This window comes from Crotalus tigris, unplaced genomic scaffold, assembly GCF_016545835.1.
Source record: "Crotalus tigris isolate CLP2741 ecotype Arizona unplaced genomic scaffold, ASM1654583v1 scf7180000018925.3142382, whole genome shotgun sequence".
Classification (NCBI taxonomy): Eukaryota; Metazoa; Chordata; class Lepidosauria; order Squamata; family Viperidae; genus Crotalus; species Crotalus tigris.
Window position 1 is genome coordinate 871313 of NW_024097278.1, and position 25027 is coordinate 896339.

At 44.1% G+C, this 25027-nt stretch overlaps 1 protein-coding gene across 1 annotated transcript in view; it reads right to left on the reverse strand.

Annotated features, from left to right (window-relative positions):
* The window catches only part of CCDC3 (coiled-coil domain containing 3), a 42455-nt gene extending 36112 nt beyond the window's left edge, over positions 1 to 6343 (reverse strand). The window contains exons 1-2 of the mRNA XM_039357539.1: positions 5896 to 6343; positions 83 to 257 (exon numbers count right to left, since the gene is read on the reverse strand). Of these exons, the coding sequence (XP_039213473.1) occupies positions 83 to 257; positions 5896 to 6272 (552 nt within the window). The 5' untranslated portion in view covers positions 6273 to 6343. The remainder of the gene's footprint in view (positions 1 to 82; positions 258 to 5895) is intronic.
* Between the last annotated feature and the right edge of the window lie 18684 nt (positions 6344 to 25027).

The following is a 25027-nucleotide window of genomic DNA, read 5'->3' on the forward strand; positions in this document are numbered from 1 at the left end:
AAAGAAACTTGCATCCGACAATCTTCTGTTTGATAACTGGTTCCTGGGGGAAAAAAAAACATATACACCAAAATAGCCTTACCCTGTTGTCCTCTTGCGTCTCCCAATCGCTGGAGAACATGGCAGCGTGAGGCCCTTGACTGCAGTTGGAAAATTGGAAAAGGCTTGAAAATATCCTCCAGTTTTCCTGCGTATCCGGAAATATCGCATCCTGGAAATTTACCCCGTGTGGAAGGAGATTATAATTCTCATCCATTCTATAAAAGGAGAGGAAAGATCAAGATTAAAGGTGTTGTAGAATAGACTGGGGGGGGGGAAATATTCGGAAAGATATTGTGGGAAGTCAGCCCCCCAGAGAAGGAAATATTAAAAGGGCAGAAAAATATATTTCCTCAAAGGATCTTAAAGAGGCAGAAAAGCATGCCCAGTTTTTTTCTTAATAGTCTGTAGAAATGCAGATATAAACCATTCAGGAAGGTTGAAGCTAGAAGATTAAGAAGACAAAGAAACCTAAAAACTACATATCCCACCCAAACTCTAAAACAGGACATAATAGGATTAACCCACAGATACCAAAGGCCACACTCAGACTCAGGTCAAAGTTCATGCCACAGGAACAACTCCAAACAAAAGGCTCCAGAGGGTATAAAAACCCACTCCCTACATGTGCTCTCTCTCTCTTTTCTTCCAGAGCCATCTTCCTGTCTGGCTCTCCTCTGCAATAAACTGCAACCTTCTTTCTAAAGCAGTCGCCGTGTTGTTTATTCCCAGCTTGGACTGAACCACGATGAAGACTTTTCCTTCAACAATATATTTGCAATGGCAAAGCACCTCTATATTACAGTTGAAAACAGAGGAAAATTACACGGATGTAGCTTGTATGACTCAACTTGAAGAGGACTCCAAGATTACTGGAGGTTTTTAAGAAGAGCTTGGACAGCCATTTGTCCAGAATAGTATACAGTCTCCTGCTGGAGCGGGGAGGGGGGGAGGAAGGGCTGGACTAGAAGACCTCCAAGGTCCCTTCTAACTCTGTTTTATGAGTTGAGATTTTGTAGCTTCCTCAGCTCTCCGCCCTTGCTGACTTCCGCTGATCAAGAAAAACTAAGCAAAGCCAGATATTCTCAATACTTGTAGCTAAAATGGCGACCTAAAAAGACCACGGAAGAATATCATGGCAAGATGCTTCTATATAGTTGCAAAAAATAAATGAATATGTGTTAGGAGATCAGGAGTTGAATTCCTCTTGAGGAAGATTTTACTTTCCTTTAAAAAAAATTTTTTTATTTTTTTTTTGCATGGAGGGTAATGAGAGCTGATCTTCAACTCACCAGCCTTCATCTGGATACACATTGTGCTGGTCACACTAATAATAGCTCTAACCCTGAAAAAGAGGCTGTTCTATGTATCTCACAGAGTTATTTCGCTCAAATAGTGCAGTGTCTGAAAATGCACCCCTTCTTTATTTTACGTGTTGCTAATTACCAATAGGATATTTGTAGCTCAGGGTTGAATTGTGGGGTCCTTGCTGCTCTCTGAGCTTGTGGGGGGGGGTTCTGTTGCAGACGTTTCATGACCCAACTAGGTAACATCATCAGGGTTAGAGTGGAATTTGCAGAATGGGGGAGAAGGAGAGGAGGAGGAAGAGGACAAGTATCCTTGGTGCTCTCTGAGGGAGGTGGTGGTGGTGGTGGTGTGGAGGAGGAGGAGGAGGAGGAGGAGGAGGAGGAAGAGGACGAGGACGATGACTTGAGGGTCCTTGGTGCTCTCTGAGCTTGGCAGTTTTCTTGCAGACATTTCATGACCCAACTAGGTAACATCATCAGTGCTAGAAGGGAGGGGGGTTTGCAGAGAGGAGGAGGAGGAGGAGGAGGAGGAAGAAGAAGAAGAAGAAGAAGAAGGAGAAGGAGAAGGGGAAGGGGAAGGGGAAGGGGAAGGGGAAGGGGAAGAAGGGGAAGGGGGAGAAGGGGAAGGGGAAGAAGAAGAAGAAGAAGAAGAAGGAGGAGGAGGAGGAGGAGGAGGAGGAGGGCAAGGGGAAGGGGAAGAAGAAGAAGAAGAAGAAGAAGAAGAGGAAGAGGAAGAGGAAGAGGAAGAAGAGGAAGAGGAAGAAGAAGAAGAAAACTCAGGGGTCTTTGGTGCTCTCTGAGCTTGGCAGTTTTCTTGCAGACGTTTCATGACCCAACTAAGTAACATCATCAGTGCTAGGACAACCAAGCTCAGAATGTTATTCATTGCTAAACAGATTCCAAGGCTACTGTATGTAGGGATCCCCTGGGCCATCTTGATGGCCAAATCCTAAACTCAGAAATTGGCCTGATCCACCCTTTATTACACAGGGCAGGGAAGAACACTCATCCTGATTTATTTCTATTTCCAGAACATCATTTGAGAAAACCAGAGATCCAACATCTCCTTATCTAGGTAAAAGCCCAATGACACTGAAGAGTTCTTTTTCATGAAGATGGAACAGCTTCATCGTTCCTGGGATTCCCTGGTGGTCTCCCCTCCAAATTATTAGCCGACTTAGCTTTCAAACTCAGAAAGGTCATCCAGACACTCTTCTGAAAATCTCTGAACACGGAGAGTGTGGATAATGGAAAAACTCTGCTAGGTTCAACCAATTATGGTAGAGTCCCTCAAAGGTTGTCACAAGAGACTTGAGTGACGTACTTGGCTTTTTTTTTTCTAACTGCCGCATTCGGGCAGCTGAAAAAACTTCAACTTGGGAGGGAATAAAATGGAGAAAGATTTATAGCAGCCTTTCCCAGCTGACTGTTGTCCTTCAGATATATCGGAATGACAACGCTCACAACGGTTAGCCTGCACGCCTATGAAACTAATAGGAGAAATCCCAAAGGTGCTTTTTTTTTTCCAAAAGGCAACTGGAATTGTTTTTTTTCTTTGAAACATTTCGCTTCTCATCCAGGAAGCTTCTTCAATTCCGAAGAACTGAAGAAGCTTCTGGCAAAAGGAGCGAAATGTTTTCAAAGAAAAAAAATAAGAGTTGGAAAAAGCACTTTTGGGATAGCCATGACCTGGATGATCGAGAATCTCTAAAGACATTTAACAGGAAGAATCCTAGTTCGTATAGGGTTGAAACAGAAGAGGGCTCCCAAACTTCTTTCAATCAGAATAGAGCTGGAAGGGACCTTGGAGGTCCTCTAGTCCAACCCCCTGCTCAAGCAGGAGACCCTATACCAGTCTCTTCTTAAAAGCCTCCAGTGATGTAGAAAGGAGGGAGGGAGGGAGGGAGGAAGGAAGGAAAAAAGAATAGCATAATAACAGAGTTGGAAGGGACCTCGGAGGTCTTCTAGTCCAACCCCTTGCTCAGGCAGGAGACCCTATACCAGGGGTAGGCCACCTTGGCTCTTTTAAGATTCGTGGACTTCAACTCCCAGAATTCCTGAGCCAGCCATGCTGAGGGGAAAGGGAGAGGTTTCCAAGCTGAGCCATGCTGGCTCAGGAATTCTGGGAGTTGAAGTTTAGGAGTCATAAAGCGGCCTAGGCCTAGGCCAGGGATAGGCAACCTTGGCTCTTTTATGACTCGTGGACTTCATCTCCCAGAATTCCTGAGCCAGCCACGCTGAGGGGAAAGGGAGAGGTTTCCAAGCTGAGCCATGCTGGCTCAGGAATTCTGGGAGTTGAAGTCCACGAGTCATAAAAGAGCCAAGGTTGCCTACCCCTGGGCTATACCATTCCAGACAAGTGGCTGTCCAGTCTCTTCTTTAAAAAGCTCAGCATTGGAGCACCCGCAGCTTCTGGTGGCAAGCTGTTCCACTGGTTAATTGTCCTCACTGTTAGGAACTTTATCCTTAATTCCAGGTTGTCTTGCCTTCTGGTGCCTTGCTTCATTTAGACAAACTTTGCTTTAAACTTTGAACTTTTATAAAGTTGAAGCTTAAACTTAAACTTTGCTTCAGTTCAGACCAGAGGTGTCCAACCTCGGCAACTTTTAAGATTTGGGGACTTCATCTTCCTCAGCCAGGAGTTTTATGTCCACAGTTGAATGCTTCTGTTTTACATCATCGTAAATAGATGCAGAGTGTTATGCTGAGTGTGTTGGGCTGAGAAGGACGGTCACAAAAAGATTTACCCTTGGGCAGTTGAGTCCGACTCAGTCCAATTGTTCAACCTAACACACTTCCTAAATGAACATAGCAATAAAAACAGTGGGGGGAATCCTTCTGCATTACTCATTGCTCAGCTAGAAATTGGCATGTAAGTGTAAATCACCAGTAAAAAAAAACTCATCAAGGGCAAAGGGTTATTTTGTAGTTTAAGTGGGAATTCTAACCATCATCGCCTAAATCCCAGTCAGTCAGTCCTCTCATCCTGTAAGCAAAGTTAAAATCCGCACACCCAGAGTAGGAAAAGAGGCTGAGTTGGTAGAATCACAGTCCTTCTCACATCAGATTGCCGGCAGGTACGTATGTGCATCCGCGCATCTGTGCATTTTTAAATGTTCCTTTCAGTTACATAAATGTATCTCTGCACATGTACAGAAGATTGTTTTTCCGCCTGATGTGTCCTTTTAACTTCGTAACATCCAAAGAGCTGTTTGCTTTGGGGAACACTCAAAAACCTAGTACTGATGATGTTACTTAGTTCGGGTGATGAAACGTCTGCAAGGAAACCATCAAGCTCAGAGAGCACCAAGGATCCCACAGTCCTCCTCCTCCTCCTCCTCCTCTTCCTCCTCCTCCTCCTCCTCCTCCTCCTCCTCCTCCCTTCTAGCACTAATAATGTACCCTAGTTGGGTCATGAAACGTCTGCAAGAAAATTACCAAGCTCAAAGAGCACCAAGGACTACACAATAATAATAATACTTCTCCTTCTCCTTCTCCTCCTCCTCCTCCTCCTCCTCCTCCTCCTCCTCCTCCTCCTCCTCCTCCTCCTCCTCCTCTCTGCAACTCTCCCTTCCTTCTAGCACTAATAATGTACCCTAGTTGGGTCATGAAACATCTGCAAGAAAATTACCAAGCTCAAAGAGCACCAAGGACTACACAATACTCCTCCTCCTCCTCCTCCTCCTCCTCCTCTTCTTCCCCTTCTTCTTCTTCTTCTTCTTCTTCTTCTTCTTCTTCTTCTTCTTCTTCTTCTTCTTCTTCTTCTTCTTCTTCTTCTTCTTCTTCTTCCTCCTCCTCCTCCTCTTCCCTGCTAATCCCCCTCCCTTCTAACACTCATGATGTTTCCTATTTGGGTCATGAAACATCTGCAAGAAAATCACCAAGCTCAAAGAGCACCAAGGTCTACACAATAATAATAATACTTCTCCTTCTGCTCCTCCTCCTCTTCTTCTTCCTCCTCCTCTATGCAACTCCCCCTCCCTTCTAGCACTAATAATGTACCCTAGTTGGGTCACAAAACATCTGCAAGAAAATCACCAAGCTCAGAGAGCACCAAGGACGAAATAATAATAATAACAACAACAACAACAATAATAATCCTTCTCCCCCTCCTCCTCCCAGCAAACCTCATTCCCTAGAAGCACTGATGGTGTTACCTAGTTGGGTCATGAAACTTCTGTAAGAAAACTACCCAGCTCCGAGAACACCCCCATTTCAACCCTGAACTACAATATTCTCCTTTATTGGTACTCAAAAACATCGACCAGACCTTGAAAGCTGAAGGGCTACACAGAAGGCAAAACTCCCTCTCTGTCACGTTAAGTTCCAGGGGTTTCTCTCTGCCCTCCATCCTCAACTTGCTAAAGAGCCTTTTTAAGCCGAACAGGAGGTGTTTTTTTTTTCTATAGCAACGAGGATGCGGTCCAAGACCTGGGAAGCCTCTTGCAAACCGTGCAGAAGCAACTGCAGCAGGAAATCCCCACACTATTTTACTCTAGGCAACGTCGTCGTCTTTTTGCGGATGGGCAAATCTGCCTGACGGGCTCACCTGAGGAAGAAGAAGTAGGAATAATCTTGCACGACCGTGTGGGAGTGGCAGGAGAAGTAGCCCAGTCCGGTGAGGTTCAACCGGGACCCGGCTGGCACTTCCAACATGCTCCCCCAAGCTTGATCGCACAGCATCTCGATCTCGGCGGAGTAAAACAGCCCTCCGTCCATGGCTTCGTACTGCCAGGGCAAATAGTTGTACATGCTGTACATATCCTGGTGCAGAGCTAAGACTTTGGCATAGACAATCGTGGCCGCCAGCTCTGCTCGGCACCCTTCGCTCAGTGGCCTCCAGTCAGAGGGCAGCTGACAAGCCAGGCTGGATCCCAACTGCTGCCCAAGGAAGAGAAAACTTAGCAGCCACTTTCTTTGCTCCATGATGGATGAGGGCTGAGCTCTGGATGCTCCAGGCTCTCTGGGAACTATTTGTTTAAAGCACACAGACCTAAAGGGAGGCTAAGTTTGTGAAACAGGATGCCTGCGACAGGCAGAACCTGATTGGTAAAAAGCTGAATTTGGAGAGGTGGTCAAGGGCTCCGATTGGACCAATGGGGACCCTCTCTCCAAGGCAGGGAGGAGCGGTAACAAGAGACAGGAGACGTTTCTTTAGTCAGTGTTCAGCAGGGGTTGGAAAAGAAGGGGTGCTATGCCATCTTTCTGCCTCTTCTGGTGCAGAAGAAAAGGAAGAGGGAAGGGCCCCAAAGCAGAAGTAGCACCAGAGCTGAAAATGGCTCCTTGCCTGTTGCTTCTCATCCTTCTTGAGTTTTGCAACAGATTAAAAACAGAAGGACGTTGCAAAGGATCAGACAGATGCACGGGGGAAACGTGGAGGAAAGAAATTAGAAGGAATGTGTACGCTCAAGAAAGAGGCTTTAAACATTGAGAGGTTATAATGATGATAATGATGATGATGATGATAATAATAATAGTAACAGTAATAATAATAATAATAATAAATGGAATAACCTTGGATCATCTAGTAACCCCCTGCTAAGGCAGGAAACCCTATACCAGTGTTTCTCAACCTTGACAATTTTAAGGCATGAGGACTTCAACTCCCAGAATTCCACAGCCAGCATTGCTGGCTGTGGAACTCTGGAAGTTGAAGTCCTCATGCCTTAAAATTGTCAAGGTTGAGAAATACTGCCCTATACCATTTCAGACAAATGGCTGTCCAGTCTCTTCTTAAAAACTTCCAGTATTGGAGCATTCACCACCTCTGGAGGCAGGTTGTTCCCCTGGTTAATTGTTCTCACTGTAAGGAAATTTCTTCTTAGTTCTAGGTTGCTTCTCACTTTGGTTAGTTTCCACCTGTTGCTTCTTGTCCTGCCTTCAGGCGCTTTGGAGAATATTTGACTCCATCTTCTTTGTGGCAGCCCCTGAGATACTGGAACACTGCTATCATGTCCCCCTGGTTCTTCTCTTCGTTAAACTACTAGATCAATGATGGCGAACCTTTTAGAGACCGAGTGCCCAAACTGCAACCCAAAACCCACTTACGCCTCGTCGGGTGCCGGGTGGGTGTGGCCCATTGGGTGGGCGTGGCTGCGGTGGTAACGGCAGACTGGGTGGGACTAAAAAGTTCAATCAATCAATTCCAACTTTGCAAGATCTTTTTTTTTCCCGCGAGAAGTTGAAATGGACTGATTGATTGAACTTTTTTTTTGTCCATGGCAGCGGAGGCCTAAAGCGAAAAGGTTTTATAAAACCCAGCTGAAGGCCTAGGACAGGGGCGACGGCGCATGTGCCCACAGGGAGGGCTCTGAGTCCCACCGTGCCATAGGTTCGCCACCACTGAACTAGACATACCGAATTCCAGCAGCCATTCCTTATATGCTTTAGCCTCCAGTCCCCTAATCATCTGTGTTGCTCTTCTTTGTACTCTTTCTAGAGTCTCAACATCTTTTTTACCTCGTGGTGACCAAAACTGGATATCAATAAGTTAAGGAAGACTTCACCTTAAGAAAGTCAGAAGGAATCTAGCAGCCTCTTTGCCAACTTGCATTGAAAGGCAGCAGTTGCAGCTCAGTGATTTTTTAAAAAAAATAAAATTAGTTGGAAAAGATGCAAGCAGATTCCTTCGGATTTTTTGGTAGCCTACTAACACAGCTGAGCTTCTGCAGTGTTTTCAGAAAAGAAGACTAGGAGTTAAATGCAGAGAGAGAGCGCAAGAAAATGGGGCAATCATGCAACAGACATCTGAGGATTAACTTCCCAAAAAACCCACCTTGGAAAAGAAAAAACAACAACAATCTAATCTTCTCTTTTTGTTAAACAGATTTGTTCTTCTGCTTTCCTTTTTTAAAAAAAAAAAACCAATCCTCTTTCATAACGGGGTTTTTTGAAATAGAATTTGGTGACCTATATGAAGAAAGGAGAGTCATGGAATGAATAAGATTTTGTGACTTTGGGGTGTTGGTTTTGAAGGGTGTGATCCAGTCCTAACATAAAATTGCCCCATGATTGGACAGGATGGGTCAGGTCTAACTCCATAACTCAAAAGGAAAAAAGACTGCAGTATTTGAAGCCAAATACTGTGTGGGACAGACAGCAGATGACAAGAAACTGCCTTAAATTATACCCTTTAAACAGGGGTAGGCAACCTTGGCTCTTTTATGACTCGTGGACTTCAACACCCAGAATTCCTGAGCCAGCATGGCTCAGCTTGGAAACCTCTCCCTTTCCCCTCAGCGTGGCTGGCTCAGGAATTCTGGGAATTGAAGTCCACGAGTCATAAAAGAGCCAAGGTTGCCTATCCCTGCCCAAGGCTTTCTAAGAGATCTGTCCAAGGTCCTGAAACATTCTTGCTTGTGGAATCCTTGGTGCTCTCCGAACTTGGTGGTTTTCTTGCAGACATTTCATGACCCAACTAGGTAACCTCATCAGTACTAATCAATTGCACTGGCGATGTTACACAGTTGGATAAAAAAACACCTGCAAGAAAACAACCAAGTTCAGAGAACACCAAGGACTTGGTTCAACCCTGAGTTACAAATATTCTCATAAATTTGCTACATTATACGTAAGCTTCACCCGCAAATGGTTGCTAATAGTCCTTGTTATTAGGAGATACATTCATGGTGTTCATTTTACTGGTCGTTCTTTTCTTGGTCAATGACCAAAATAAAGTTCTGTCTGTCTGCCTCAGGTGGCTTTGCCAAGATAGCCTATGATGAAATTAAAATGTTCCCCCTATAAATCCTTTGCCCCCCTTAAAGGAATTAAAAAAAAACTATTTGATCCTGACAACAGTTGCCATTAAGAGATATCAAAGGGCTGCCTGGCTTCTTAAATTCAGGGTTGAATCCATAGATTTATTGCACAAAAGCCTGTTTTGACAGGAGCCATTAAACACTGTGAAACAGCAGCCATTCCAGCTGTCTTGGTCGTCCTATGAAACTGTACTCAGGTTTCATAAGCAGACTCTTGCAGGATTGGCATCTGTTTCCTTTTATGCTTATCATTCTGCTGAAATTAAAATTGCAGTAGGGCGCTTCACGGTGGAGTTTTCTGCGTGTCAAGTGTTCCAATATTTGAGAGGCTCCGTCAAAGACAAAGGGGTCAACCTGTTCTCCAAAGCAGCAGAAGGCAGGACAAGAAGAAATGGATGGAAACTAATCAAGGAGAGAAACAACCTGGAATTAAGGAGAAATTTCCTGTCAGTGAGAACCATTAACCAGTGGAACGGCTCACCTCCAGAAGTTGTGTGTGCTCCATCACTGGAGGCTTTTAAGAAGAGACTGGACAGCCATTTATCTGAAATGGTGTAGGGTCTCCTGCTTGAGCAGGCGGTTGGACTAGATGACCTCCAAGGTCCCTTCCAACTCTGTTATTCTTAAGTCAAGCACTAGCACACATCCTTAAGATTATTTGGATAGTGAATATACTTAGATATGAGTCCTAGACATTTTCATAAACAACCTCAGTATATAAAATACTGTTGTGATACTGGCTGAATAGATTGTGCAATCAAAATACCAACATTTACCACAGCCCCATCTTGACTTTCCTACTCTCCCCACCCCCCCACCCCAAGACCCCCTGTATCTACCCCTCCACAAGCCATTCTTATAATGGCATCTGTCTTAGAGGCAGGACTGATTCTGTTCTTCACCCAAATTAAGGACGCCCCGATGGACATATACAGATTTTGTAAATCTACAACAGCAGCCTGAACAAAAAATTTTATTTTATCTATCCGCAGAAGAAAGTTCCTTATTAAATAATGAATAAACTACAGAGGAGCTGAAAGACAAATCTCATAAGTTGGCCAAGCAAAAGAAATATTTTTTTTTCTTTTAGAACCTGAATCCAGCGATTCGATTAAGGTTGAAGACGGAGAAAGACAGAACGAGAAAAATCCTGCAAAATTCAGAAGGTGGGGAAGGGGTCCCTACCTCAGTGGTTCAAATAGCAAGGAAGAAAAATACCCTCTAATGTTCCAAGAACTGAGATTCAAATTCCTCCAGGGCAGTGGTTCTCCACCTGTGGGTCGGGATGCCATTTGGGGTCGAATGACCATTTCACGGGGGTCGCCAAACAACACAGTCCACCATTTTTTTCCCCCTTTTCCTTAGCTGTGGTACTCCCTTTTATTCTATTGGCTTTTGAAAGCCAATAGAATAGACTCTCTTGAATAGAGTCTAATTCTACTGGTTTTCAAAAGCCAATAGGAATTGTCCAGGCTGTCTCTGCCCTGCTGAGCCCGCCAAAAGTCCCATTCTGCAAACGGTGCTGCCCCAGTTGAGTAGTCCTCGACTTACGACCGGTTGAGTAGTCCTCGACTTATGACCGGTTGGGGGTCGCGGCATTAAAAAGGTTGAGAACCACTGCTCTAGAGCTGCCTTTCAGCCTACGAATGAATAATGCATTAATGTACCTTTCTTCATTAGGTCCCTTAAGCTGATCCTCTTCCAATATTCTGATCCCTGAAGTGGTGGAGTGATGTGAAGGAGTGGAGTAGAGTGGAGTGGAGTGGGGTGGAGTGAAGGGGAGTGAAGGAGAGTGAAGAGAAGTGGAGTGGAGTGGAGTGGAGTGAAGGGGAGTGAAGGGGAGTGAAGGGGAGTGAAGAGAAGTGGAATGAAATGAAGTGGAGTTGAGTGGAGTGGAGGGAAGGAAAGGAAAGGAAAAGAGAAGCGGAAGTGGAAGCGGAGAGTGGAGTAAAGGGACGGGGAAGGGGAAGGGGAAGGGAAGCAGAGTGAAGGGTAGAGGAGTGAAGTGGAGGGGAGTGAGGCATGCTGGCTAAGGAATTCTGGGAGTTGAAGTCCACAAGTCATAAAAGGGCCAGCTTTGAAGACCCCTGTATTAGAGAAACGTGAAGGAAGAACGTTTGACACTGACAATTCAGCATCAGCTAAGATAATAAGAGCTATCTTCACTCAGATGTGTGTATAACAATGTGTGCATCCTTAGTATCATACAACTAAGTGGCAATGTTCAAATGGGAATTCTAGGGTTGTAGACACTGAAATTGCCAACTTCTTTCAAAGATTTGTTAAGAAAGTCACACGGCCCTCTCTATGAAGTCAGTAGCGTTAAACTCAACCCAAAGATGACTTTACCATAAATGGGGATGTTACAGAGCAGAGAGAAGCTTACAGAGGATGTAAAATCGTTGTGAAGGGAAGGGATGCCAAGCCTTTGGTAATGTTCCTACCCTTTTCATATTAAAATTTTGCATAGCTCTTGGTCTGTTTCGAAAAGGCAGCATGCATACTAATTAAATCAGTTCCCCCTTGCACATGGATTTGCACAGTGGGCCTTGAGGCACACCAGCCTTCCTTGCTACTAACGTAATTGAAAGTGCATTGTTCCATTGCAAGGCTTCTCAGTCTTGGCTGCTTGAAGATGGGTGGACTTCAAACCAGTTGGGGAATTCTGGGAGTTCTAGTCCACCCATCTTCAAGCAGCCACGGTTGAGAAACACAACTGGCTGAGGAATTCTGGGAGTTGTAGTCCACCCATCTTCAAGCAGCCAAAGTTGAGAAACATAGCTGGCTAAGGAATTTTGGGAATTGAAGTCCACCCATCTTCAAGCGACCAAGGTTGAGAAACACAGCTGACTGAGGAATTCTGGGAGTTGTAGTCCACCCATCTTCAAGCAGCCACGGTTGAGAAACACAGCTGGCTGAGGAATTCTGGGAGTTGTAGTCCACCCATCTTCAAGCGACCAAGGTTGGGAAACACTACCCCAAAGCACCCAAAAATTCTGTGCATTTTTTTCCCTGTATACAGTATATCATTAGAGCTTAAGACAAGTTCTCTTTTTTTAATCTCCTAGAAGTATTCATGCTGAAATAATTTTCAAGGAGAACACAGGCCTGGATCCTTTCTCTAATTAGGAAAGATGAAACATGACTCCTGTGTGTACTTTTCCATTCTGCCTAATTAGGGCCAATTCAGCTTTCTTTAAGTTGATAGAAAACTCAACCGGATGCTTTTGTGACTTGTTCTGGGTTGTCGCCAAAGGGCAGTGCCTTCATTTCCAGTGTGCTGAGAAGGAGAGAGATTGATGGTTTCTCTAGTTTGGATTCTTCTATGAAAAGACAGCAGCTGTCAGAAAAGAAATGACTTCAGAAGAAAGAGATTTTTGATAAAAAGCTAGTCTGGAGGTGGATTTAGCTGTCCTTCAAAATCCTGGATCTTTGTCTTGTAGTTAGGTACAAGCAGTTATGGTGGGTTTTTTAATTGATTATGGGCCATATATAAATGAGCAGTCTAATAAATTAGATTTAATTTAAAATAATAATTGGCACTGCTGCTCAGGTAAATCACTCCAACATAATTAATGTTCATGTGGATTCTAAAAGTTCATAACTCAAAGACCAAATATCACAAATAGCAAGAAAGGTTTGGATGTGATTCCAACACATTGTTATGAGCTTCTTGGAAACGTAGGCAGATTTACCCCTCACCTGAAGCTTCCTTGAAAGAAGCAGAACTTCAGATAATTACCGTAGGGCCCTCCTTTACTGACAATTTGCCATCAGTTTTGGTCTTCAAGGCATTATTTTTAGATGGAAAAAAAACTGCTAGGCCAGGGGTAGGCAACCTTGGCTCTTTTATGACTCGTGGACTTCAACTCCCAGAATTCCTGAGCCAGCATGGCTCAGCTTGGAAACCTCTCCCTTTCCCCTCAGCGTGGCTGGCTCAGGAATTCTGGGAGTTGAAGTCCACGAGTCATAAAAGAGCTAAGGTTGCCAACCCCTGATCTAGTCCAACCCCCTGCTCATGCAGGAAACCCTATACCATTTCAGACAAATGGCTGTCCAGTCTCTTCTTAAAAACTTCCAGTGTTGGAGCATTCACCGCTTCTGGAGGCAGGTTGTTCCACTGATTAATTGTTCTAACTGTCAGGAAATTTCTCCTTAGTTCTAGGTTGCTTCTCTCCTTGATTAGTTTCCATCCGTTGCTTCTTTCCTGCCTTCAGGCACTTGGAGAATAGCTTGACTCCCTCTTCTTTGGGGCAGCCCCTGAGATACTGGAACACTGCTATCATGTCCCCCCTCGTCCTTCTCTTCATTAAACTAGACATTCCCAATTCCAGCAACCGTTCCTTATATGTTTTAGCCTCCAGTCCCCTAGTTGAAGGGGTTGAAGTCCATATATCTTAAAGTGGCCAACACTGTCTTCGAATGTTGTGAGAAAAACAACCTTGTCGGATGGGTGTTCTGAAGCTAAGACCCAAATAGGAAAAAGAAATATTTTATCCAAAAGCGCCCATTCGAGGCAAAATGCAAATTCCATCCATTTGGTTTGGTCCAAAAATGCGTGCAGCTTTGACCAACACGGAGAATTCTAGGGCCCAACTCGGAGATGACCAAAGAAGGTCATTAGGCATTCTCTGACCGTAAAAATGTTCCAGATATTCTTAAATGAACGCTCCCTAGCCTGGCCTTTGCTAGCAAATTGTTCCATAAAACCAAATCAATGTGTTCCTTTTTGTCAGAAGCTTTTACATTTGAGAATCATGCCGCCCCCTTCATCTCCCGGGGGATCTTGTTTCCACTCGGCAGGACACTCTCCGTTCTCGCTGAAACGATTAGAAGAACATTGTCGCTGATCACCTGCTGGGATACCTTTTCTGACCCGCTGAGCTCCCCATGCGCTGATGTGCCTTCCAGGAACATTCATTCATTCCAGCTCATTAGCAATTACCTCTTTTCTTTCTAATCCGCAAAGCCGATCTCTACAACATAGCTGGTAAAAAAGGGCAACCATTGTTGTCAAAGTGAAAGCCGTTTTCATTCGTAACGTGTATCCCAGTCACTTTGTAAACAATACCAAGAAAAAAGCCCATAGGTGGCCTGTTGAACTCTGGGTGACCATTAGAAGGGGGCAAAGAGATCCGGAAAAAAAAATCTAACTCTTTTCTGCCATCTGTTGTTGTTGTTGTTAGTTGCGAAGTCATGTCCGACCCATCGCGACCCCCATGGACCACATTCCTCCAAGCCTTCCTGTCCTCTACCATCTTCTGAAGTCCATTTAAGCTTACGCCTACTGCTTCAGTGACTCCATCCAGTCACCTCATTCTCTGTTGTCCCCTTCTTCTATTGCCCTCAATCTTTCCCAGCATTAGGCCCTTTTCCAGTGAGTCCTTCCTTCTCATTAGGTAGCCAAAGTACTTGAGTTTCAACTTCAGGATGTGGCCTTTGAAAGAGCAGTCGGGATTGATCTCCTGTAGGACAGACCGGTTTGAGCGCCTTGCAGTCCAAGGGACTCGCAGGAGTCTTCTCCAGCACCATAATTCAAAGGCCTCAATTCTTTGGCTCTCAGCCTTTCTTATGGTCCAACTTTCACAGCCATACATTGCAACTGGGAAAACCATGGCCTGGACTATACGCACTTTTGCTGGCAGGGTGACGTCTCTGCTTTTTAGTATGTTGTCTAGATTTGCCATAGCTTTCCTCCCCAGGAGCAAGCGTCTTTTAATTTCTTGGCTGCAGTCCCCATCTGCGGTGATCTTGGAGCCCAGGAAGATAAAATCCGTCACTACCTCCATTTCTTCCCCATCTATTTGTCAGGAAGTGAGAGGGCCGGATGCCATGATCTTGGTTTTCTTCATGTTGAGTTTCAAGCCAACTTTTGTACTCTCCTTCTTCATTGCTGCCACCTAGAGGTTAGCAATAGATAACCTGAAAGAAAACAAGGATTCATTTCGTATTGTAGCATGATGCTGTGGTAGGATTCAAATATGGGAACACCTGGTTCTCTGTGTGGATGCTGCTTCCGGAAGTCCATTCTGGGCCTGAGCAACAAAAAATTAGCTACCGGTGGTGCAAACTGCCAAAGTGGTACGAACTGCCTGAATCCTACCACCGGAAGAGAGGGGGGAAGGAAGGAAGGAGTGGTGGGATTCAAATACGTGAACAACCAGTTCTCTGTGTGGATGTCACTTCCGGAAGTCCATTCTGGGCCTGGGCAACAAAAAATTAGCTACCGGTTCTGCTGAAGTGGTGCGAACTGGCTGAATCCTACCAATGGAAGGGAGGGAAGGAAGGAAGGAAGGAAGGGAGGGAGAAGGAAGGAAGGAAGGAAGGAAGGAAGGAAGGAAGGAAGGAAGGAAGGAAGGAAGGAAGGAAGGAAGGAAGGAGTAGGATTCAAATGTGTGAACACCCGGTTGTCTGTGTGGATGCCACTTCCAGAAGTCCATTCTGGGCCTGGGCAACAACAAATTAGCTAGCGGTTCTGCTGAAGTGGTGCGAATTGGCTGAATCCTACCACTGGAAGGGAGGGAGGGACGGAGGAAGGAAGGAAGGAAGGAAGGAAGGAAGGAAGGAAGGAAGGAAGGAAGGAAGGAAGGAAGGAAGGAAGGAAGGAAGGAGTAGGATTCAAATATGGGAACACCCGGTTCTCTTTGTGGATGCCACTTCCGGAAGTCCATTCTGGGCCTGGGCAACAAAAAAATTAGCTACCGGTTCTGCCGAAGTGGTGCGAATTGGCTGAATCCCACCACTGGCATTATGATTTAAACCTAGTTTTATTTCTTCTCTCCCCCTCCCCCCCCCCATTTATAATGAGGCTAATCCTCTCATCAATGAAAAGTATTCAGTTAGCATGAACTTTTTTCGCGGTGGTATTACTGGCTGTTCAGAAAAGCAACTCTCTTTTTTAATAATAATAATAATAATAATAATAAAAAGACAACAGAGAAACCGGCACAAAAGCAGAGCACAACAAAACCATCAATAATGATCTCCAAGGTGCTTTTTCAAAAGGCAACTGGGACGTTCTTCATTTTTGTTTTTGTTTTTTTCCTGGAAAATGTTTCGCTTCTCATTCAAGAAGCTTCCTCAGAACCGAAGAAGCTTCTCGGATAAGGAACGAAACATTTTCAAAGGAAAAAACAAAACAGAATAAGAAAGTCTAGTTGCCTTTTGAAAAAAGATACCTTTGACACAATCACGACCTGGGTGACTGAGAACCTCCGCAGACATCAATAATTATATCAAAGGAAAACGAATAAAAACTAAGTAAGTAAAATAATAAATAAATAAATAAAAACTAAAAAGTAGTAACTGTGAATGGACACGAAGCTAGGGTTTTACGTATGATTTTTGGAATCGGTTTTCAGCTTCTTGTGTAGTTCAGACCACGAAAACAACTCCACCAGAAGGCCAAAATTAATATTAAAATTGGTTCTAGTCAAGGAATCTTGCAAGTCTGAGTAGGCTTTACTTCCCCCAATTCTCTCCCTTATACTCATGTGAATTAGAGAGGGGTCTGACGTAAGTCACTTTCCCATCCCTTCTGCTTGTTTTAGATTTAAGCCATTCCCCCCCCCCCATCTCTTTGGCAATGGATCTGACCTCTCTCTCTCTCTCTCAAAGTCACCTTAATTTCTCTCTAGATTGCTCTTGTTGGGACAGATCTGTATACCTGGTTATGCCTTGATTTAAATCAGGCTCAATTTAGGATCATTATATATTGCAGTGGGCACAACTGCAGTGATCGAAACTGTAGAAAATACTTGATCTTTAGAAATGTGGTTGTCTTTGTAGTCCTTTGTAGGTACTTTTTCAAAAGGGAGATGGACTTTGTTTTTTGTTGACAATGTTTTGCTTTTCATCCTCCTCCTCCTCCTCTTTCTCTTTCTCCTCCTCCTCCTCCTCTTCTTCTTTTTCTTCTTTTTCTCTTTCTTCTTCTTCTTCTCCTCCTCCTCTTTCTCTTTCTTTTTCTCCTCCTCCTCCTCCTCTTCTTCTTCTTCTTCTTCTTCTTCCTCTTTCTTTCTCCTACTTCTCCTCCTCCTCCTTCTTCTTCTTTCTTCTTCTTCTCCTTCTTCTTCTTCTTCTTCTCCTCCTCCTCCCCTCTTTCTCTTTCTCCTCCTCCTCCTCTTCTTCTTCTTCTTCTTCTTTCTTTCTTTCTTTCTTTCTCCTACTTCTCCTCCTCCTCTTCCTCCTTCTTCTTTCTTCTTCTTCTTCTTCTTCTTCTTCTTCTTCTTCTTCTTCTTCTTCTTCTTCTTCTTCTTCTTCTTCTCCTCCTCCTCCTCCTCCTCCTCCTCCTCCTCCTCCTCCTCCAGGATAACCATGAGTGGATGGCGGAGAATCTCCATAGACACTTACCCTTGTAGCGTAAAGACTTCTACAGATCAGCTATTTTGGATGACTGGAATTCTGCTGACTGCAGTATATAATATGTGAAAAAAAAACCTCAGCATTATGAGACATTATGTGCCTTGGAAATAGGCATATGGTTGGGCCTAGGTTATGGGCAGTAAGGAATGTATATTTTTGTAAGCAATTTGCAGCTTCAGTGGTTGAATAAGCACCAAAACCAATGAAGTGGCAGATAGCAATCTTGATGCCTGGAAGCTTGCGCCCCCCCCCCCCAAATCTGCATGACCCAATCTCCTCTGGCACCACTTCTCTTCTGCAAAATTCTTCCAGCCCTGTCTCTTGCCAAGTGGGCATGATTCATCTCCCAGGTGTTTGGCACGGCCAACATGCTCAAAGCAATCCGTCAGATGCCTTTGCACCATGTGCCAAGCTGAAAGCCAAGCCGTCAAGTCAAATCAGTGGTTATTGTGATCACAGAACAGGATTAAGAGGACTGGGTGCAGTTCTTAGGAAGAAATATAAAAAGCAGAATATGGACAAAGCTAAAAGGTGTAAAAAATGCAAACAGTGAGACTCTAAAAGCAGTTGAATGTAAGAGCCAGGTGATGAAGAAAGAATAAGGAAAGAGGGAGGGAGGGAGGAAGGAAGGAAGGGAAGGAAGGAAGGAAGGAAGGAAGGAAGGAAGGAAGGAGGAAGGAAGGAAGGAAGGGAAGGAAGGAAGGAAGGAAGGAAGGAAGGAAGGAAAGGAAGGAAGGAGGGAGGGAGGGAGGGAGGGAGGGAGGAAGGGAAGGAAGGAAGAAAGGAAGGAAGGAAGGAAGGAGGGAGGGAGGGAGGAAGGAAGGAAGGAGATGATAGTAGATATGTAGATGATTGATGAGAAAGAGATGATGGATAGATGGATGGATGGATGGAAGGAAGGAAGGAAGGAAGGAAGGAAGGAAGGAAGGAAGGGGAGGAGGAGGAAGGAAGGAAGGAAGGAAGGAAGGAAGGAAGGAAGGAAGGAGATGATAGTAGATATGTAGATGATTGATGAGAAAGAGATGATAGATGGAAGGAAGGAAGGAAGGAAGGAAGGAAGGAAGGAAGGAAGGAAGGAAGGAAAGGGAGGAGGAGGAAGGAAGGAAGGAAGGAAGGAAGGAAGGAAGGAAGGAGATGATAGTAGATATGTAGATGATTGATGAGAAAGAGATGATAGATGGATAGATGGATGGATGGATGGATGGATGGAAGGAAGGAAGGAAGGGGAGGAGGAGGAAGGAAGGAAGGAAGGAAGGAAGGAAGGAAGGAAGGAAGGAAGGAAGGAAGGAAGGAAGGAAGGAGATGATAGTAGACATGTAGATGATTGATGAGAAAGAGATGATAGATGGATAGATGGATGGATGGATGGAAGGAAGGAAGGAAGGAAAAGAAAGAAAGAAAGAAAGAAAGAAAGAAAGAAAGAAAGAAAGAAAGAAAGAAAGAAAGAAAGAAAGAAAGAAAGAAAGAAAGACCTGGGAGGTATAAAAGATGTAGGAAGTGAAAATACAAAAAGAAGAGGAAAAACACATTCACATTTTGGCCTCGGTACAAGAAACCGAGTCATTGGCACCCCTAAGTTTTGTGTTCGCTTCATTTCTTCAACTGTCAACTGATCTTGCTCCCTGCTGCCTTTTTCCAAAGGCTGACCAGCGGGTTTATTTATGAGTCAATCAGAACAATTTAAGGACAGGCAAAGCCTAAGGCCTGCACCTTCACCCAGGCCCCGTTCAAAAGTGATGGGAAATAGCACACCGCTATACACGGGCACCCCAGCCCTGTTTTCCCTCTGTGGATTGCCTTGAGGAGGACCCGAATTGCCCAGCCAAGAAAACAATTGCTGTGTGTGTGTGTGTGTGTGTGTGTGTGTGCGCGCGCGCGCGGGGTGGTAGTGGTGGTGGTGGTGTTTGAGCAATCTGCCATCTAGAGTAGACGGGGCGAATTTTCAAAGCCGTGGACCTTAAATGAACGCAAAGCTTATTATCTGATATTATCCAGAGGGACCTGGATGCTTTTCGACAGGGACTGGCCGTTGTGTCACGCTGTTATCTGAACTGGCCAGAAGAACTATGCCAGCTTTGTGTTCCAGGAACAGAATAGACAACTCTTTTTAATCTTCTCTTCCTCTCTCTTTTCCGCCCCCCCCCCTCTCCTTTTCGCTTTCATGTCACTCGATCTGGCTCCCGTTCCCACAGTTCAAACTGCTTTTCCTTATTAAAATAAATAGAGATGGGAAGGCGCACCGGATGCGTTTGTTTCGGGAGCCGAACCGTTGCCAATAGGCTGACTGAACCCAACAATGAACAGAGGACTCTTCTGATCTGGCTCTGCTCCGGGTTGTAAGACCTGCTGCTGGGGATGGTTCCTTTTGCTCTCACTTCTGGCTCAGCAAAAATCAGCTTTCTCTGCTTTGCACAGGGTTGATATTGGCTCTCCTGGGGCTATTACCATGCTTCTATTTCCCTCCCCCCCCCCAAAAAAAATAAAAGTTTCCAAGTTGGGTATGTTCTTTTCTCTAACGAAAGCAATGCCTTTTGCCTTCTCCGTCAGCTCCATCCCTTCTTCTGTTGTGGGGGGGGGGGAGGTTGACATTTCTTTCCATATCTGTGCAACAGATAGAATTCTTACTGCAATCCGCATGTGCAACAACAAAGTTCCAAATCTTTTTTTCCAACTCTTTAGCTGGTAGTCCTAAAAGAAAAACTTCAAGTTTCAGTTTTATGTCAGTTTTAAGAATTCTTTGCTTTATAACATGAATCTAAGCCCAATTCTCTCTCTTTCCCTTCCCTTCTTCCTTCCTTGCCTCCTCCCTCTTTTTCTTCCTTCCTTCCCTACGTCCTTCCTTTCCTTCCTTCCCTTCCTTCCTTCCTTCCTTTCCTTCCTTCCCTTCCTTCTTTCCTTCCTTCCTCTCCTTTCCTTCCTTCCTTCCTCCCCTTCCTTACTTGCCCCTTCCCTCTTTTTCCTTTCTTCCTTCCCTACATCCTTTCTTCCTTCCCTTCCCTTCCTTCCTTCTTCTCCTTCCTTCCCTTCCTTCCTTTCTTTCTTCCCTTCCCTTTCTTCCTTCCTTCCTTCCCTTCCTCTTCCTTGCTTCCTTCCTTCCTCTCTTTTCCTTCCTTCCTTCCTTCCCTTCCTTCCTTGCTCCTTCCCTCTTTTTCCTTTCTTCTTTCCCTACGTCTTTCCTTCCTTCCCTTCCTTCCTTCCTTCCTTTCCTTCCTTCCTTCCTTCCTTCCTTCCTTCCTTCCCTTCCTTACTTGCCCCTTCCCTCTTTTTCCTTTCTTCCTTCCCTTCCTTCCTTCTTCTCCTTCCTTCCCTTCCTTCCTTTCTTTCTTCCCTTCCCTTTCTTCCTTCCTTTCTTTCTTCCCTTCCCTTTCTTCCTTCCTTTCTTTCTTCCCTTCCCTTTCTTCCTTCCTTCCTTCCTTCCCTTCCTCTTCCTTGCTTCCTTCCTTCCTCTCTTTTCCTTCCTTCCCTTCCTTCCTTGCCCCTTCCCTCTTTTTCCTTTCTTCCCTACGTCTTTCCTTCCTTCCCTTCCCTTCCCTTCCCTTCCCTTCCTTCCTTTCCTTCCTTCCTTCCCTTCCCTTCCTTCCTTCCTTCCTTTCCTTCCTTCCTTTCTTCCCTTCCCTTCCCTTTCTTCCTTCCTTCCTTCCCTTCCTTGCTTCCTTCCTTCCCTTTCCTTCCTTCTTTCCTTCCCTTCCTTACTTGCCCCTTCCCTTTTTCCTTCCTTCCTTCCCTTCCCCTCCCTTCCCTTCCTTCCTTCCCTTCCTTTCTTTCTTTCTTCCCTTCCTTCCTTCCGCTTCCAGGATCCTACATACTTCATCAGATATTACACTACAAGTTGCATCATCTTCGGCTCCTGTGGTCAATGATAATTTTCGCTGGATGGTGCTCACCGCTATCATCCAGCACATGTGGAAGGAAAGGCTTTGCTATTTCTGCAGGCTGACTTACCTAAGCAATCCAAAGTTCTCTAACTGGTGCTGTGCAATCCTTGAAAAAGTAATTATTGTAGATGATTGTGGTATTTAAGTGCTGTTATAGAGCTGTTCGGCACACAATGAGAAAAGGACCCATTGCTTTTAAGTGCTGTAAAGGATAAATCAAGCTCAGAAGCTTCTGGTAACTCCACTTATCTTTTGCCTAACCCCATATTTATGGAGAATATCAAATCAGCAGCTGGAGAAAACTCTTTCCTGAAAAAAAGATCCTAAAGCTGTCTATCTCTGATCAATTTTTTTGTACTGAGATCAAAACAATGAAAGCTCTGAAGGATGAGGACAGCCAGTCAACATGAATAGAGAGATGATGATGATAATGATGATGATGATGATGATAATAAAGTTGGAAGGGACCTTGGAGGTCTTCTAGTCCAACCCCCTGCTCAGGCAGGAAACCCTATACCCTTTCAGACAAATGGCTATCCAGTCTCTTCTTTAAAACTTCCAGTGTTGGAGCATTCACCACATCTGGAGGCAGGTTGTTCCACTGGTTAATTGTTCTCCCTATCAGGAAATTTCTCCTTAGTTCTAGGTTGGTTCTCCCCTTAATTTCTATCCGTTGCTTCTTGTCCTGCCTTCAGGTGCTTTGGAGAATAGCTTGACTCCCTCTTCTTTGTGGCAGCCCCTGAGATACTGGAACACTGCTATCATGTCCTCCCTCGTCCTTCTCTTCATTAAACTAGACATACCCAATTCCAGCAACGGTTCCTCATATGTTTTAGCCTCCAGTCCCCTGATCATCTTTGTTGCTCTTCTCTGTACTCTTTCTAGAATCTCAACATCTTTTTTACATCGTGGTGACCAAAACTGGATGCAGGATTCCAGGTGTGGCCTTACCAAGGCATTGTAACATTTATATATACATACATACATACATACATACATACATACATACATACATACATATATATATATATATAAAATGAAAAATAATGGTAAAAATAAAAGAGTGATTCCTGGGTGTGTGCATACTAAGAAATAAAACGTGAGCACCAGGAAAAGTTAAAACATTAAAAGTTTTATAAAACGTTAAAAGTTTAAATATAAAACATTTAAAAGTTTTTTAAAAAGCAGACCTAGCTTTCGTTGGCTCCTGCCAACATCATCAGGGTGCAAATGAATCAGTGGGAGAGACATTTATAAACAAGCCAGCACCTGCACTCGACTCCTGGATCATGTAACAGGTCCCAACCGGCCAATCATTGCACCTGTGTCAATTGCTACATAATTGCTCAATTTGTCCTCATTCTCCCCATCTACATGCGTACTAGCTTTCACTTTCCCACCTCTCTGCATCTGTGACTCAAGAGAGCACATAGCCTTTCTACAATCCAGTGTGTGATCATTATCACCAAGTTGCTTCTCCCCCTCCTCTCCCTTAAAACCTTCTACACAGATAGATCTCTCCCCCCCACCACCCTTTCGACATCCATCACCATCATGTTCCTGCTCTCTATTCTTTATATATATATATATATATATATATATATAGTCAATTACCAATAAAGTGTGAACACCAGGAATATAATAAACTATAAAAGTTTAATACCATCATCAATCACCAAGCTTTCGTCAGATACTAATTAGGACCTACAACAAGATCTAGGAGCCGTGTGCAAATGACGGCTCACCTATAAAGGCACTCTCCCACAGACCAGCATTACCCCTGACGATGTCAGAAGTATCTGACGAAAGCTTGGTGATTGGTGATGGTATTAAACTTTTATAGTTTATTATATTCCTGGTGTTCACACTTTATTGGTAATTGACTATGGATTCACCCAGGAATCATATTTTTATTTTCACTATTCTTAGTAATATATATATATGTCTTTGGTTGTTCGAGTTTTCTCCTGCGTAAAATTGGAAGTGTCTTGGCGACGTTTCGACGAAGTCCCATTCATCATCTTCAGGCTGGTGTTTTCAGCTTCGTGCTTCGAGCAGCAATATATATGTATATATATAAAGAAAGTTACATGTAAATTTAGAAGTTCAATGTTCTGAGTGGAAACTGGATTAGAAGAAACTGTGTGGGAAGAGCATCTCAAAAAGAAGCATGATCGATAATAGTAATAATAATAATAACAACAACAACAACAACAACAACAACAATGGAAGAAAAAAAGACATTGGAAGAATATCTGAAGGACAATGAAGAAGAAGATGCACTGAAGCTAGTTTATCAGGAAGGCCTATTGAATACTGGAGAGACCAAACTGGCCTACAAGGAAGACCAAATGAAGAACAGAATGGAGCCATGGGAAGACAATGCACTACATGGCCAGTACATTAAAAAAAAAAAAAAAAGCTGGCAAAGTAGATAACAACGAGACCTGGCAATGGCTAAAAACAGGAAAGCTGAAGAAAGAGACAGAAGGGCTCATTCTGGCTGCACAAGACCAAGCCTTGTGCTTGCAAATCCAGAATTGAGAAGACAGCAACAGACAACAAGTGCCACCTCTGCAAGAAAGCGGAAGAAACAGAGGCCACCTGGATTATCTGCTGCAAGAAGATTTCCCAGACTGACTACAAACGACAGCATGACGAAATAGCAACAAATGGTGCATTGAAAAGATCTGCAAGAAATGCCATTTGTCTCCAAGCAAGAACTGGTGGAACTCACAAAATAGAGAAAGTCATAGAAAATGAAGAAGCTAAATTGCGCTGGGACTTTAGAATTCAGACAGACAAGCACCTGCCACATAACGTCCTGGATTTAACAATTGTCGATAAGAAAGACAAAAAAAAATATGTCTGGATAGTGGACCTTGCAATAACTGGAGAAAGCAGAAGAGAAGAGAAAGAACTGGACAAGATAACGAAATATAAAGACCTGCAAATAGAAGTAGAACCGCTGTCGCAGGAGAAAGCAAAGGTAACACCAATAGTCATAGGTGCCTTAGGTGCAATCCCAAAACATCTGGAGCATCATTTGAACACCATGAGTATTGACAAAATCACCATCAGGCAATTGCAAAAGGCAGCTTTATTTGAAACGGCTTATAGCCTGTGATGATATCTTTAATACCACCAAAGAACAACATCTGTCTATGCCAGGTCCTTGGGAAGGACTCAGTGGCTGGACAAAAATGCCAAATCCAATCTAAATATCTGGATGACTCTGCAAACAGCCATAATAACAATGTGCAGGATCAGCTTTCTCCCATTTTCCATCCAGGTTCCCTGGCCAATCACTCAAAGGCATTTACTGCCATCTTCTGGAAACACAGAAAAAATGACATTAAGCTATTTAATTGAGCATGCCAAGCTGGTGTAATGTTTTGTTTTGAATTGTTCCTCACTTCCTTGGATAGTTGCCTTTGAAGGCACAAACAGGAGTCTTCCACAGCCCCTTGTGCTCAACTGTACATTTAGTTGAAAGTCACCCAGGCTGAACTTCAAACCATCCTGTCTGCAAAGTTATGAAAGGATCTCTGTTCTTCTTAGATTTTATTAGGCGCAGAATCAAAGTTATCGTTTGAAAACGAAACAGTAGGCTCATTTATGGAACAGTGGCCAGACTGACGTCCAAGTAAGCATGTACAGCCATCTTCCCAAGCTGACATTCTCC